The 14432-nt window shown below is 56.4% G+C and overlaps 6 protein-coding genes across 6 annotated transcripts; 3 read left to right on the top strand and 3 right to left on the bottom strand.

The window, feature by feature from the left end:
- Nucleotides 1–241: 241 nt before the first annotated feature.
- Nucleotides 242–1794, bottom strand: WHR41_00446 (uncharacterized protein; the record flags this gene model as incomplete). The annotated part of the gene is made up of 2 exons (XM_069369052.1): nucleotides 1400–1794; nucleotides 242–1339 (listed from the first exon to the last, which is right to left on the bottom strand). Exons 1-2 carry the CDS (start codon nucleotides 1604–1606, stop codon nucleotides 242–244), a joined length of 1305 nt encoding a protein of 434 aa, XP_069233963.1. The 5' UTR covers nucleotides 1607–1794.
- WHR41_00445 (uncharacterized protein) lies at nucleotides 1281–4094 on the top strand. Its single transcript, XM_069369051.1, has 3 exons — nucleotides 1281–1341; nucleotides 1409–2173; nucleotides 2231–4094. The coding sequence occupies exons 2-3, from the start codon at nucleotides 1979–1981 to the stop codon at nucleotides 3827–3829; spliced, it is 1794 nt and encodes a 597-aa protein (XP_069234307.1). The 5' UTR covers nucleotides 1281–1341; nucleotides 1409–1978; the 3' UTR covers nucleotides 3830–4094.
- Nucleotides 4095–4504: 410 nt separating this feature from the next.
- WHR41_00444 (uncharacterized protein) lies at nucleotides 4505–6361 on the top strand. The gene is made up of 2 exons (XM_069369050.1): nucleotides 4505–5355; nucleotides 5405–6361. The coding sequence occupies exons 1-2, from the start codon at nucleotides 4754–4756 to the stop codon at nucleotides 6222–6224; spliced, it is 1422 nt and encodes a 473-aa protein (XP_069234306.1). The 5' UTR covers nucleotides 4505–4753; the 3' UTR covers nucleotides 6225–6361.
- Nucleotides 6264–9027, bottom strand: WHR41_00443 (uncharacterized protein). Its single transcript, XM_069369049.1, has 8 exons — nucleotides 8892–9027; nucleotides 8708–8830; nucleotides 8270–8655; nucleotides 7660–8210; nucleotides 7333–7606; nucleotides 7096–7265; nucleotides 6861–7038; nucleotides 6264–6808 (listed from the first exon to the last, which is right to left on the bottom strand). The coding sequence occupies exons 1-8, from the start codon at nucleotides 8975–8977 to the stop codon at nucleotides 6357–6359; spliced, it is 2220 nt and encodes a 739-aa protein (XP_069233968.1). The 5' UTR covers nucleotides 8978–9027; the 3' UTR covers nucleotides 6264–6356.
- A 248-nt stretch (nucleotides 9028–9275) lies between these two features.
- Nucleotides 9276–10409, bottom strand: WHR41_00442 (uncharacterized protein; the record flags this gene model as incomplete). Its single annotated transcript, XM_069369048.1, has 2 exons — nucleotides 9792–10409; nucleotides 9276–9716 (listed from the first exon to the last, which is right to left on the bottom strand). The coding sequence occupies exons 1-2, from the start codon at nucleotides 9990–9992 to the stop codon at nucleotides 9276–9278; spliced, it is 642 nt and encodes a 213-aa protein (XP_069233967.1). The 5' UTR covers nucleotides 9993–10409.
- Nucleotides 10410–11959: 1550 nt separating this feature from the next.
- Nucleotides 11960–13986, top strand: WHR41_00441 (uncharacterized protein). The gene is made up of 4 exons (XM_069369047.1): nucleotides 11960–12387; nucleotides 12446–12597; nucleotides 12669–13563; nucleotides 13622–13986. The coding sequence occupies exons 1-4, from the start codon at nucleotides 12100–12102 to the stop codon at nucleotides 13703–13705; spliced, it is 1419 nt and encodes a 472-aa protein (XP_069233970.1). The 5' UTR covers nucleotides 11960–12099; the 3' UTR covers nucleotides 13706–13986.
- The last annotated feature ends 446 nt before the right edge of the window (nucleotides 13987–14432 follow it).

The following is a 14432-nucleotide window of genomic DNA, read 5'->3' as shown; positions in this document are numbered from 1 at the left end:
TCGCTCACATCCTCTGATCGGCGGCATGACGTTGTAAGTCCTCGGTCGGACAATCTGTAGAGCCGCGCGATAAGGCTCCCTGTGGCTGCGCTAATGGAAGAGGTCCCGGTGATTCTCGAAGCACGGCAAGCTCTGCAGCTATACTTTTTTTTGGGTTACGGCGAACGGTCCGAAGAGGGCATTACGGTATCTCACTATTGGACCTTTTCGACGCCTACTCTGAGCCTACCAAGGGACACACCTACAAGCGCGCGCGAACTAGCTTGTCCTTCGCCTCTAGGAGATCTCTCAACTCGGCACCCTTCCCAATGCGCCAGCTTACAGAATCGCCCCAGTTAGTGTCGGCCTTGTCGGGACTCTTCCACTGCCAGCGGGCCAGGCTCTGTTTCCCTTGTTCAACGAGATCGACCACCCACTTGCCGAAGACGGGCATCATTTTGAATCCATGACCCGAGTCGCCAGACAGTACGACAACAGAATTGTCCGTTCCCGGCACGTAGTCGATGCAGTACTCTGAGTCCGCAGTGTCGGCGAACCAGCAGAGCTTCTGCTCGACGAACGGCCGTTCCGCCATCCAGGGAAACGTTTCCCGAAGCAGCTGCCTCAACTTCTTCTCGTCCTCGGCCGGGATGAAGTCTTGCGGCGGCGGTAAGCGATCCGGCGGCGGTAAAGAGACGCCATCCGATCTTGTATTCGTGTAGCCAACACCGAGTGGACACAGCTTGAACAAGCGCGTCTTCGGATCCGGCTCGAAAAAGAAGCCCAAATCCCTCACATTCGTCGTCGGAATGCCGCGAAGGAAATTCGTCTCCTCCTCGCTCAGCTGCACATGCGCCACCGACCAACACCGCCCAACAACAAACTTCCCCAAATCAGGCAGCAGGCTCGCGCCGTGAGCGCCAAGCGCGCATATCACCAACTCCGCCTCATGCGTCTGACCATCCGCAGTTGCAACACCAGTGCACTTCCTGCCCTGGTAGACCATCCTCTCCACCCTCCCCGCCTCCTCCCCAAGCACAAACCTCACGCCCCGCCTCGCGCAGTGCTCCCAGACACCCCTCAGCGCATCAGCAGAGTGCGCATAGCCCGCCAGCCGGTTCCAGTAGCCCTTGAACCCGCTCAGCGGGCCCGAGTACTGCCACGTGTAGTCTCTGAAGTCCGCGGCGCCCGAGAGGCGTTTGATGCCGGGCGCGAACGCCGGGTCAGCTTGCACTGAGAGCAGGGCTTTCTCCAGGTGCTCGACAGCCTTCGCCGGGGCGCGGCCGGTCGTGGCCACGACGTAGCCGGTCTGGTGGAAGTAGGGGCCGAAGAGGGGCGTTTTCCATCCGCGGATTGCTTCCTGTGGGTTTGGATCAGATTTTGCTTCTTGTTCTGCTGGAGGTGGGGAATCATCGCTTACAAGTGCCAGCTTGGTGTAGAAAGGGTCTTCGTATTCTGCGCGGACGATCTTGTTGATGTCCCAGGCTGCGGAATACGGCGAGGGGATCTGTTCGGCGCGCTCGTAGACGGTGATGTTGGTGTGGCCTGCGTCGGTCATGTGAAGTGCCGTCGAAAGGCCCCATGCTCCGCCTCCGACTATTATAACGGGTGAGTCTTTGGTGAGCATCTTCGTTTGTGGCGGTTTTCTTGGTTCACAGAATTAGGCGGACACAGTCAGTATCAGAAACAAAGCAGCTTAATGCGCTGCTGAGGCAAGCGCGAATGATTCACAGACGTCACATCCCGCAACACCTTTCGCCTTTATCAAGGCCCAGACGGCTATGCACTGCGTACAATCATCCGATATCGAGATGCATTCAATCGCTATCCCCGCATGCATGAGCTCCTGCCCCATCGTGTGGGGGTTGATCGATCGGATGCGCATCCGACGGCACCGCGAACGTTGGCTTCAAGCCAGCGTTCACCCACCAGGCGACGGCAAGCGACCCGATGGTAATCAGAGCTCCGGCACTTTTATACGATAACATGCAAAGAAGGCATGTCTGTGTGCACAACACATACAACCACTTCAGGATTGATCATGAGGCTCACAAGTGCAGGACGAATCGGTGCCGTCCTTCGCAACAATGCTGGCCGCTCAAACACCAAGCTGCATCTTACCGGAGCGACGTACGGAGTCAGGTCTTTGACTTCCGGCACTTACAGAGTTCCAAAAGCATTCAATGAACCAAACGTAGGAATTACTCGAAATACCATCAATTTTTCACGCAGACAACTGACATTTTCATAGCTGCATTTTGAACCCAACTCGCCAGAGCGTGAGCATCTGGCAAAAGCACTCAAGACACTTCGCTCGCAACTACCAAAGCAAGTCCCTGCTATCGGCGGCCGCGATGCCAAAGTAGACTCCTCAAAGCCCCTCACACCCACTCATCTCCCTGCGGAGCACGCAAAGACATTTTCCGAATATGGCTCAGCTTCGGAAGCCGACGTCAAACGATCGATCGAGACCGCCCTGGCCGCGAAGCAGGAGTGGCAAGACATGCCGTTTCACGACCGGGCTTCGATCTTCTTGCGAGCAGCTGAGTTGGTGACTGGCAAATATCGTTTCGAGCTTCTCGCAGCCACAATGCTCGGTCAGGGCAAGAATGCGTGGCAAGCTGAGATCGACGCCGCTGCTGAGCTGGCCGACTTCTTCCGCTACAATGTGTCCTTCGCTCAAGAGATCTACGACAAGCAGCCGACAGTCAACTCGCCTGGTCATCATGGACGGACGGACTGGCGGCCGCTTGAAGGCTTCGTCTATGCTGTTTCGCCGTTCAACTTCACTGCTATCGGCGGCAACCTGGTCTCAGCCCCGGCATTAATGGGCAACGTCGTTATTTGGAAGCCCGCGCCTATGACTGCCTATGCTAGCCAGCTTGTCCACAACATCCTTCTCGAAGCTGGTCTACCAGAAGGCGTGATCCAGCTCGTCAACGGAGACGCGCCAACAATCACCAAAGCCGTCTACGACCACCCCGAATTCTCAGCCCTCAGCTTCATCGGCTCCTCCGACGTCTTCCGCGAACTCTACGCCAAAGCCGCCCAAGGCGTAGGCGAGAAGAAGTACCGCGACCTCCCTCGCATGGTCGGCGAGACGTCCGGCAAGAACTTCCACCTCGTCCACCCCTCCGCCGACATCGCCGAAGCCGCCCGCCACACCATCCGCGCCGCCTACGAGTACGCCGGACAAAAATGCTCCGCCTGCTCGCGCATCTACCTGCCCGAAAGCCAAGCGCAGCTCTTCTTCTCCGAGATGAAAAAGGAGCTCGCGCGCGTCAAAGTCGGCCCGCCCGAAGACTTCACCGCCTTCACCGGCCCCGTCATCGACCGCAAAGCCTTCGAGCGCGTCAGCAAAGCCATCGACGCCGCAAACGCCGACCCCCGCCTCGAAACCATCGTCGGCGGCACCTACGACGGCTCCGTCGGCTACTACATCTCGCCGACGCTCTACGCGACCACGGACGACGCCCACCCGATCTTCGACACCGAGTTCTTCGGCCCCCTGCTGGCCGCCCACGTCTACCCGGACGCCGGCTTCGACGCCGTCCTCGCCCAGATCGACCGGCAGGGCGGCGGCTTCGCGCTGACGGGCAACATCTTCGCCAACGACCAGCGCGCGATCCGCAAGGCGGAGAACAGGCTGCGCTACGCGGCGGGGAACTTCTACGTCAACTGCAAGATCACGGCGGCGGTCATCGGGCAGCAGACGTTTGGCGGGAGCAGGGCGAGCGGCACGTGCGATAAGGCGGGCAGCGTGGGGCTGCTGCAGCGGTTTGTGGCGCCGAGGACGCTGAAGGAGGAGTATAATAAGATGGGGGATGTGCTTTATCCGAGTAATTATTGATGAGTTGGGGAGGGGTGGACATTGGGGGAAATGAGGTCGATAGATTGTTGATGCGAGCGAGACGGCTTTATGGCAGACGATCTTTGTGAAGAAAAAGGTGTAACAGAAGGTCGTGATCGAAAGGTTGCCGAATGCGATGTGTGACGGTAGACTTGGTTTCTTTGGGGTAAATGATCGATAGGATTGTTTGCTCACGTTAAAACGTAGCAATGCAACGGCTTAGTCATGCAGATAATAAGACATATGCGACCATGGCCCTTTTGAGTTGTTTTCTCGTGTCAAAAAGAGAGTGATCACGCATCAATATTAGGAGACTCCAGCGGGCGTCCAAGCCGGCCGTGTCACGACGATGGAAGACCACGCCTCCTCTCGAGCTGTGCGTGTCAACCATGCGTCACAAAAATGTTCGAGTATGATCAACGCAATCGCGGTCTCCGCGTCCAAAACAGAAACGAGCTCTCCACACACGATCAGAGAAGTTCCCCACGTCGGCCACGCAGCCGTTCAGTTGTCGCGTGACACTCCCCGGGAAGCCGTCCGATGTTGGAGAAGCCGTACCGTATCATGGGCTCCCAGCATCAAGCAGACCTTCCTTTCTCGGCATATTGCTATCCCGCCACGGGACCGCTTTTCTCGAAACGGCTATTTCTTTTCAAGCTGTCATCGAAAGCTTGATATGCTTCGGGAAGCACCAGGTTGCCTTGCTGCCTCGCTTCGATGGTTTCGCCGGCAGATCCGGCCTGCTCGGTTCGATCGGGGGGATCGTTTGTCGGTGGGTGGTCCTGATATGGCTATCTACAAAGAGCTCTGTGATAACGGGATGGTTTCTGGCTTCTGTCGATATTCACGGAGGATCGATGCTGGTTGTTGACCGTATCGACATCACCTCATCAACTACACCACTTACTTGAGCTCTTCAACAGCATGCTCAGGTCCGCAACAACCAGCAAAATGCCACTCCACCGCCGCACGCCACCCTTCCTCAAACTCATCCATGCGTCCCCATTCCACACATCCGCCGCCCTCAAACGCCCTGTAGCCCAAACGACCACCACAGCCATCCACCGCAAAAGCCTCGAAAACCAATCCGAAGCCCCCACCAGCCCGCAATGCCTGCACCGCCTCCCAACCTCAAACCTGCTCCGGAACCTCATCCTCGGCGCCTGGTTCTCCTCCCCTTACCTCTTCCAACCAGGCCTGTCCGTCATGCGGACGATCGCAAACTCCAAATCCGTCTTCCTCAACCCGGACGCGAACCCGCTGCTCGGGGCCGCGGTGAAGTTGTTTATCTATAACCACTTCTGCGCGGGGACGAACAAGCGCGAGATCGATAGGACGAAAGCGGAGATCAAGCGGATTGGTTTCGAGGGCATCGTGCTTTGCTATGGGAGGGAGACGGGCGTGGGGGAGATCGATGGGTCGAAAGCTGGGAGCCAGGAGCAGCTCAAGGCTGAGGTCGGGCGGTGGAGGGAGGGGAACCTGGAGACGCTTGACATGATGGACGAGGGGGATTGGATGGGAATCAAGTTAGTGGTCCTCGACTTTCGGCGAGCGCTTCGCTGACTTCTGATCCAGATTGACGGGCGCCGGTCCGCAAGTAACGAAGTCACTCATGCGCGACGAAGAGCCTCCAGCCGCATGGGTCGACGCAATGGACCGGATTTGCGAGAAAGCCAAAGCCCGAGGATGCCGCATCTGGATCGACTCCGAGCAGCAAGTCGTCCAGGACGGGATCGATCGCTGGACGGTCGACTTGATGAGCAAGTACAACGTCAACGGCTCAGTGCTGGTGTACAACACCCTGCAAGCATATCTGAAGTCCTCCCGTTTCAAACTGAACGCCCAGCTCGCCGCTGCCAAACAAGGCGGCTGGACGCTCGCCATCAAACTCGTCCGCGGAGCGTACATCGACTCTGACCCGAGAGAACGCATCCATGACACGAAGGAAGACACTGACGCCTCCTACAACGGCATCGTGCACGACCTACTCTCCGGAACAAACCTCGACCTCCCGCCTGAAAAGCTTCCTAAAGTAGAACTCTTCCTCGCCGGCCACAACCCCGCCTCCGTCGGCGCCGCGATCGACCTCATGCAGACGCTTTCCGCGGCCGGCAAGCTGAAAGTGAAGCCGACCTTCGCCCAGCTGCAAGGCATGGCGGACGAGCTGGGCTGCAGTATCTTGCAGCGGGCCGACGGACTACGTGAAAATGGGGCCGCTATGGTGCCGCGCGTCTACAAGTGTTTGACCTGGGGCTCGGTGCAGGAATGTATGCAGTACCTCCTGCGACGTGCAGTGGAGAACTCGGGCGGGACGGCGAGGATGAAGGATGGGTATGCTGCGTATATGGGCGAGCTGAGACGGAGGACGGCGGCGGTGGTGAGGTTCCGGGTTTAGATCTCCCTAGGTTGTGGGATTTGGAGTTTATGTGTTTCATGAATCATGATTTGGATGAACTAGAATCGATATCCGTTGAGAGACTTGATAGTATCTTCGCCTCAAGTATCATGAGAATTTTACACACATACATCACAGCAGCGATGCATCCAATCCCTCGAGCGAGTCTTCAGTGTACCACTGAAACGCGTCGAGGTTGAGCGAATCCGCCGCTCTCATCAGCTGCTCGCCATCAATCATGCCATCATCAAAATACCACTCCTGCAGCGACCCACCTCCGGTCGAGAGGACAGAATCGAAAGCCCCAGCACCGTCGCTATTACTATTACTATTACTCGCCGGGCCCGTTCCCGCCGCACCAAGTCCGGAAGCCAGCTGGAGCAGATGATGCTCTAGCAGCTCGAGTTCTTCTTTGTAGAACGCTGCAACGCGGTTTCCCCGTGCGACCATCTCCGAAAGAACGGCGTAGGCAATTCGGAGAAGCTCTTCACTATTCTTGGATAGTGACGAGTCGACTGCGTTCGCAACGAGGATAACGACTGCCGCGGACCAGGTCGATTCCAGGTCGAACGGTACTAGGCTTTCTGTCGTGGAGATCAGCCATGAATCACTAGCTTCGGGTCAGGGGCATCATACCGAGAAGTGATTGGGACTGCAGCACTTCTAATGTCCTCAAGATTTGCTGTGCTGCTCCCAGGCAGATTCGAACAAGAGATCTGGCGCCCCCAGACGAAGCTATATGCACTGTCCGCATTGAGGCCAGTCTTCGCTGCCAGAAATGGAATAGCAAAGGTCGTGTGGCGAGAATGATGCACTGTCGATACGCCCTTCAGCTCATGACCTTCGTGTAGCAGGGTCAGAAGACCATTACCTGATGTTGGAATAGCAAAAGATAAGCAGAGAGCCGGGATATGCTGCTGTTACCAAGATGGATGCGGAAGCTCGCGACTCGGTCGTCGTGGATGTTCGCTAAGTTGCGTAAAGCAGCTTTGATGCTGTGCAAGAATCTGCTCGGGTCACGGCCTTCCCCTCCATAGATCGCTATCACGTGGCGTCAGCGACAGGCCTGTCAAAGATCCAGGGCTTTTGCCTGGAACGATTTGCTTACTCTGTAAAATCGAAGACGTTGCCCTCGCCAATTTGACATGTATTCCCAGAGCCAGTGATTTTGAAGTGGACGCGGCGAACTCTGGCAAAGGAGCCGTAACGTCGTGTTCTGCGAGAGACTGAGGCACGCCCATTAGAGCAGACATATGCGAGTCGAGAATGTAGATTGTCCACCAGATCTCGCGACACCTTTCTCTCATTGGATCTGCGAGGTTTCGATTCCGCATGTCTGTATGCATGCCCTCGACAAGCGCGGTTCTCAACGCTCGTCCGATCTCATTAGATCGTTAGTAGAGCATTGGTAGAAGACTGAAGGTCGATCACTCACCTGATTGTAGGCTGCCTTACGCTTGTCAAGGCATTGGAGATATAGTGCTGCGCAGCACAGGATTTCCATGCACTGTATAGGCTCAGAAGCTGTCAAACCCACGTCAGGCATCGTCCGCATGCCTTCGACGAACAGCTCGGATCCCGGAGGCTTCGTTCCTTGCGTGAACACTACGACCAGAGCCTTTCCCAGAGCAAGTAGGAGGAGATAATGTGAATACCACAGCGCTCCGACAGGCTCCTTAGGGTGTTCGTTACTGTGAAACTTCCTGAAAGACTGCATGAAGCTTTCTTCGTCGAACAGGTGAAACAGCTGCCCACAGCGGAATTTGACGGTGTTGATCAGGAACAAAGCAAAGTCTGTCGTCGGCAGAATCACCGTCGCACTTTGCTCGTTCATGCTGGCTACGCTGGCACCTCGCCAATCGACATCGTATGCTTGACCTTCGAAAAGCAATCGTCCTGGAGGAGGGGCTAGACCGAACAAACTCTCATGGACCATGACGAGTACGCGTCTACCGAACGACCAGTTTGACGAGGTTCCGAGGTAAGCTTTGTAAACTGGATCAGCAAACATCGAATACAAGATTACAGCGGGTTGAAATACATACATTGTTGGCCGAACTCATCGGCGGTGAAGGCTGGTGGCCCATTCACCAAGGGATTCGTGAAGTGATTGTCACCAGTGGTGCTTCTGTTGCAACTATCATGTTCAGTCTCGGCAACAAGATCGATTCCAAGTCGGGCCGGATCGTCCGGTGTGGTTGCCCGAGTGCCATTCGGAGGGTCTTGAGCTTGAGTCTGCTCAATCAGACCATTCTCGGTCGGACTCGTATTCTCAAATGAAGGGAGAATATTCGCAGGAAGGTTGAGGGCAGCATCAGTCAGAGCTGTGTGAAGGCCCACGGAATCCAAAACATTAGACTGACTGTCTGTGCGTGCGCGCACTTCAGCATCCGAGCTACGTCGGACACCTCTTTCAAGTTGAGCTAGTTGCCTAACAATATCTTAGCATGGGATTCCCAGCAATTCGAATCGGCTGTACAGACTCTCGCGTGATAAGAATCTTTTGATTTTGCTCATCGAAATTACACAACAATCTTCTCTTTTGGCAAGCGTCACAAGGCTCTTTGCCTGAGCATTTAATCTTTTGACGTCGACAGCGTTCGCATCTATCCCATTAACATTAGCATTGAACTGACGGACCGGACGAGCTTGTATCAGGCAACGCACGCGTTAGTCACCCTACCGCTGCCTCGCTTCTTCACGCCGCTGCTCGTCCGGCGGTGGCCGGTAGCGGGAGAGCTTGATCCTGCCATAGCAACATCGCTCGAACGACTTTCGGAATACGGAACCGATGCAGCTGTCTGGCAAGCTCGAGATTATCTCGGGTTGTGTCGCGTGCGAGAGATGGAGGTCGGGTGGCTTCCGACGTTCATCGTGCCCCGCTTGTCCATCGAACTCAAACCGGCTGATAAGCGCTCACGTGGGGGTGGTCGTCGGCGCTATCAGACATCATTGGGCATAGGGCATGAAGTGATGCCTATCGAGAGTTGAAACCCGAGGCTCGGTTGGAGAGGCAAGGATACAGCTCTAGGGCAACGTCCTGCGACATTACTATATACGGTCCATTGACCATCTCCCAGGACCTACGCTCGATCCAGCCTCGCTCCCCGGAACCTGCACCGGTCCGTACCCGTCTGAAGCGACTTGTGCAGCCCATCTCCTCTCCCTCTCAAAGTCCCTCTCCCGCCCATGAGATCTTACACTGCGATGGCTTCCCGCCCTCCTCAGCCTGCCAACATGCGCGTCAGCACCTGCTCTGCTACTTCCCCTGCTCTCAGGCCGCCTGTGCAACATCTCGCGTGCGGTCTCGTCCCATCCCCGCCCCCGCGATCCGCTCCTGCTCCTGCTCCTGGCGCTGCGTAGGCTGCTCTTCCTCTCTAGCTTGTCGTGCTTGTACAACCGCGCGACCTCCCTGTCGCTCAAGCCTCCGTTGATCACATCCTTTGAAGTAATGAAGCTCTTTGGCCCACCGGGGTACCGTCCCTTCCTGACCTAAACAGCATTTCATATCAGCTTCGGTCAATTGTGGGATCAGTCTCGGGCACAGCAAGAGGGGCAAGATCCTACCTTTCTTCGCCGCCAGAAGTACACCCAGCTGATATAGAATCCGTGCACATGGCTGGGGATGACGGCGAGCAGGAACAGCAAGCTGTTGAGGGCGGTGTCGGCGCCCAGGCCAGTCAGCATCATCACCGCCAGCGGCGGGAAGAAGATATTGACCAGCATGACGAGGACGCGATACGGCAACTCGCGGATTGCGTGGAACATCGTGCCGGAGGTGCCTGTGTACACAGATGCAATGGCTCTGTCCGCCTCTCCCAAAGATGAGAGCCGGGTACACTCTTCTTCCCAACTCTTGATGTTATTTCGTCCCTGTGACCGCCGAATGTTCTCTTATTCAAGCTCTGGGCATGCGTCAATGATGTAAGCGTCGGCTCTCGCGGAGTAAGCTGTGAAATATGATGGAACGATTGATCATGGAATAGGAGCTCGATATGGGTATGTGTTACGCGGGACAGAACGCTGCAAAAATTGGAAATAACGGGACAAGTATGTTACGCTCGTCAAGCGGTATGCAATGGAAGCCAGCGAGACGGACACCGCATCTTCACGATCTGCGCGATAGAGTAATGGGCGCTGCGGCGCTTGACTAGGCAGGTTTGACACGGTCAGCGCAGCCCAATCCAATGATGGAGGGCTTTGGGAGCGGCGGGAAATGTTGGAGCGCACGCCAAGTTTATGCACACGCGGATAGTGCGATGGCGTCGGTGTGCTGTTCGCGTGGTGAACTGCAGGGGTTGTTTGGTCCGCGATGATGTCAAGGCGTTTGCCCACCGCGACCATGTGGGGGCCGGCGGTGCTGGCGAAACGGCGCTCGCGAAGCTCTGACTCCCGTTAGGACTGGTCAGTTGCCTGCTCCACCGCTTTCTGGATGAAGAATGTGGGCGCATTCTAGTGATCTCCTGTAGATTTGAGATAGTCGAGGTATTTTTTTGGAGATGTCAAGAGAGGTGGGGAAGCGTCTGATCTCTGCTTGCCTCAAAGATCACGATTGCTACTGAAACAAATTTACCCACCAGAGAACGCTGCAAGCTTTCGGACAAGCAATGCTGTCAAGGTATATTATGAATATCGCTTGGCGAGGTTCGAGCGTGATGGCTCTGTATCACTTGTGTTTCTTGAGAGTTCGAATCCTTACGCTTCTGACTTCCCAAGTGTACACTCAACCCCGGTCTGGTCTCATTGGCATTGACCGCGTTAAGCGCCATAGGCGTAAACGACTTGTGCCGCAAGATATTGAGTGCAATGAACATCAATTGCACTGGGGCCAAGCGGTGTTGATTCACATTGATTCTCCTAGATCTGTGCCTCTCGTGCGTTATAAGCAGTGATTCTCACTGCAAGCGACCGTAGCTCAGTCTGAGCGAGACGCGATTGGCACATCCAGAACCTGAGTCATTGAAGTTCTCCGCAGCTATGGATTGATGCGAGGCTAGATGCTATGCCGCATGTATTAGCAGATCCAGGACGGCGTATGCTATCTTGTGCACCACTTGCGATCTCTCATCAGCTGTGCAACATCTCGCGAATCTACAGCTGCACAGCATCAAGCCAAGGCTTTGCCCCTGCGCGATCAATGCAACGAGAGAGCATTGGCCCTTGAAGATTGTCAGCGCTCGTCTCAAGTTGAGCCCATGGCTTTAGGCGTGCTGCGAGTGTCCAGAACAGGGGATTCGTCCGCCTAGATACGACACCCTTGTCGATTGTCAGCTTCATAAGCAGCAGGCTTGAAGCGAGCTGGAGTGCCCGTACTTCTTTCTCGCACATTACTCGGTGGAATCAGCTGCCCTGCATTAGAACCCCTGCGTGCATGAGGCTGATGGGTCTTCCTTGAGGGCTCCGACAGCTTAGTCTGATCCTTTGGCAGTCCAGACTCGTAAGTGCGCGCGCTGCCACGGAGCTGTCCACCGTGCTGCCATCCAACGTGTCACTGCACACCACAAGTGTCTGTGAACAGACATTGTATGCCCGGGCATATCTTCGGGGCAGGACAAGACGATGGCGTGGGGGGAAGTGAAGCCGCGGTTGCTACGCCACAATTGCACAAGAACGATTGCCGGGATGGGGCCTACGTTGCCCCACCGAGGACCCTCGGCCCAATGCGACCCCTCTGAGCCAGCCCCATGCCCCGCCATGCGGTGCACGCAAATGCAATGCTGCCGAACCGTTTGAACCACTTCAACCTAGCGCCGCGACGGGTCCTTGGAAGGTGTCTATCTCACATAAAGGTCGTCAGCCGCCAGGTCTACACAGACCTTAGACTTTCCTTCCTCTCAACCCAACACCTCCCAAAATCATTCTTCTATCCGCCACCATGTCTATTCAGTGGGACTCTTTCACCAACATCATCGATGGCAAGCCCCGCGATGCCCAGAACAAGCACTACGGTGTAGACCCGTCCACCGGCGAGCAGTCCTACCCCGTCCCCATTGCGACCCAGCAAGATGTCGACGACGCCGTCGAGAGTGCCCAGAAGGCGTTCGAGAAGTACAGGTTCACGCCTATTGAGAAGCGCAAGGAGCTCCTCCAGAAGTTCAGCGAGGCCTGGTCCAAGCACTCCGAGGAAATGACCACCCTTCTCTGCAAGGAGACCGGCAAGCCTGTGCGCCAACTTTGCTTCTTTTCCCAAAAGGATGTGAGCATTAACTGACCATTGACAGCGCCAATTCGCCTCCTGGGAGGTCAACGCCGTCCCTCTTTTCTTTGGCCACCACCTGACTCTCGATCTCCCTGAGGAGCGTGTCGAGGATGATGAGAAGATCCTGACCACCCGTTTCACCCCTCTTGGTGTCGTCGGTGCTATCTGCCCCTGGTGCGTATTACACACCCTCGCTTTCGGATTTGACAAATCTTCGACGCAAACCAAAATCTGACTTGCATCAGGAACTTCCCGCTTGTCCTCTCCATGGGCAAAATCATCCCGGCTCTGCTGACCGGCAACACCATCATCGTCAAGCCCAGCCCTTTCACCCCCTACACGACCCTCAAGGCCGTCGAGATCGCCCAGTCGATTTACGAGCCCGGTGTCGTCCAGGCCGTCGGCGGCGATGACAAGCTCGGGCCAATGCTCACCGCCCACCCTGGCATCTCCAAGATCTCCTTCACCGGCTCCATCGCCACCGGCAAGAAGATCATGGCCGCGTGCGCCAGCACGCTGAAGCGCGTCACTCTCGAGCTCGGCGGCAACGACGCCTCCATCATCCTGCCGGACGTCGACATCAAGAAGACCGCGCCGCAGGTCGTCATGGGCGCCTTCCAGAACTCCGGCCAGGTCTGCGTCGCCACGAAGCGCATCTACATCCACGAGAGCATCTACGCCGAGTTCCTGGCGGAGATGGTCGCCTTCACCAAGACGATCCAGGTCGGCGCGCCGGAGTCCGGCTCGCTGCTGGGCCCGATCCAGAACCAGATGCAGTACGAGAAGGTCAAGGAGTTCTTCGACGACACGCGCAAGAACGGGTACAAGTTCGCCGTGGGCGCCGAGTCCGTCGCCGCGGGCAAGGGCTTCTTCATCCAGCCGACCATCATCGACAACCCTCCCAACGCGAGCCGCATCATCTCCGAGGAGCCCTTCGGCCCCATCGTGCCCACGCAGCCCTGGTCCGACGAGGAGGAGGTCATCGCGCGCGCCAACAACACCCTCACTGGCCTCGGCGCCTGCGTCTGGGGCAAGGACGTCGCGCACGCCGAGAAGATTGCTAAGCGCCTTGAGGCTGGTTCTGTCTTCGTCAACTCCTTCGAGAAGCCGACTCCTCAGGCTATCTTCGGTGGCCACAAGGTAAGAGCCCACATAAATGAACTGTCATGGACCCAGCACATACTAACACCATCACCAGGAGAGCGGCATCGGCGGCGAATGGGGCACCGACGGCCTCAAGGCCTTCTGCAACCCTCACGTCATCCACGTGTACAAGTCGTAAGTATCCCGCCTCAGCCAATGTAGGATAGCCAGAGACAGCGAGGGCGAGGACGAGAGCGAACATCTAAGACGGACGCAAGTCAAGCAATTGGGGAAGCCAAAGTGAAAGGGGTATTCGTGCCACGACCGTTACGATCAGCGAGGAAAAACACAAGGAAACGACCATCAAAAGATTTTGAGTCACTGAGTCATTTCACTACCTTAATCCTGACTGGAGTGTGCACTACGGCGCGCCCGTTTCCCTCCTCGCTCGTGCTCTCTCGCCGCGCCTCGCCTTCGTCCTCTTATTGACCGTACCTTTGATTTTGATTTTGATTTTCACCGCCGTGTGCACACCGACCCCATCATGAACAACCACCTGACCAGCTCGTATCGTAAACAGGAAACCCGCCCTCCAGTCCGCAAAGTTGTGAAAAGCCCGCGTGAGCGCGACTCCGCGACATGCCGTCCAGAAGAACCCGTAAGGCGGAGACAGTCGGAGAGGGGTCGTCGAGAATGCGGTTGAGTTGTAGAAAGCGGCATTCGCCAGCTGCAAAGGATGCGCAACCATGTCCCCCGCTTGCTAGAACCACGACGGGAGTCGCTATGCCCTCCTTCATACATCTCCTCTTTCTTGCAACCGGTAGGCCAGCGACCCCGAGAAGAAGGGAAAAAGAGATAACAAAAATGAAAAAACGCCACATGCCCCTCGTCCAATTCGTGTGCCCCGAGCCGGCGCTGTCCCCGGT

This window comes from Cladosporium halotolerans (assembly GCF_011745625.1).
Source record: "Cladosporium halotolerans strain TM138-S3 chromosome Unknown Sca1, whole genome shotgun sequence".
Classification (NCBI taxonomy): Eukaryota; Fungi; Ascomycota; class Dothideomycetes; order Cladosporiales; family Cladosporiaceae; genus Cladosporium; species Cladosporium halotolerans.
Note: the sequence above shows the minus strand (reverse complement) of the source record. Positions and strands in the feature narration are given on the sequence as shown.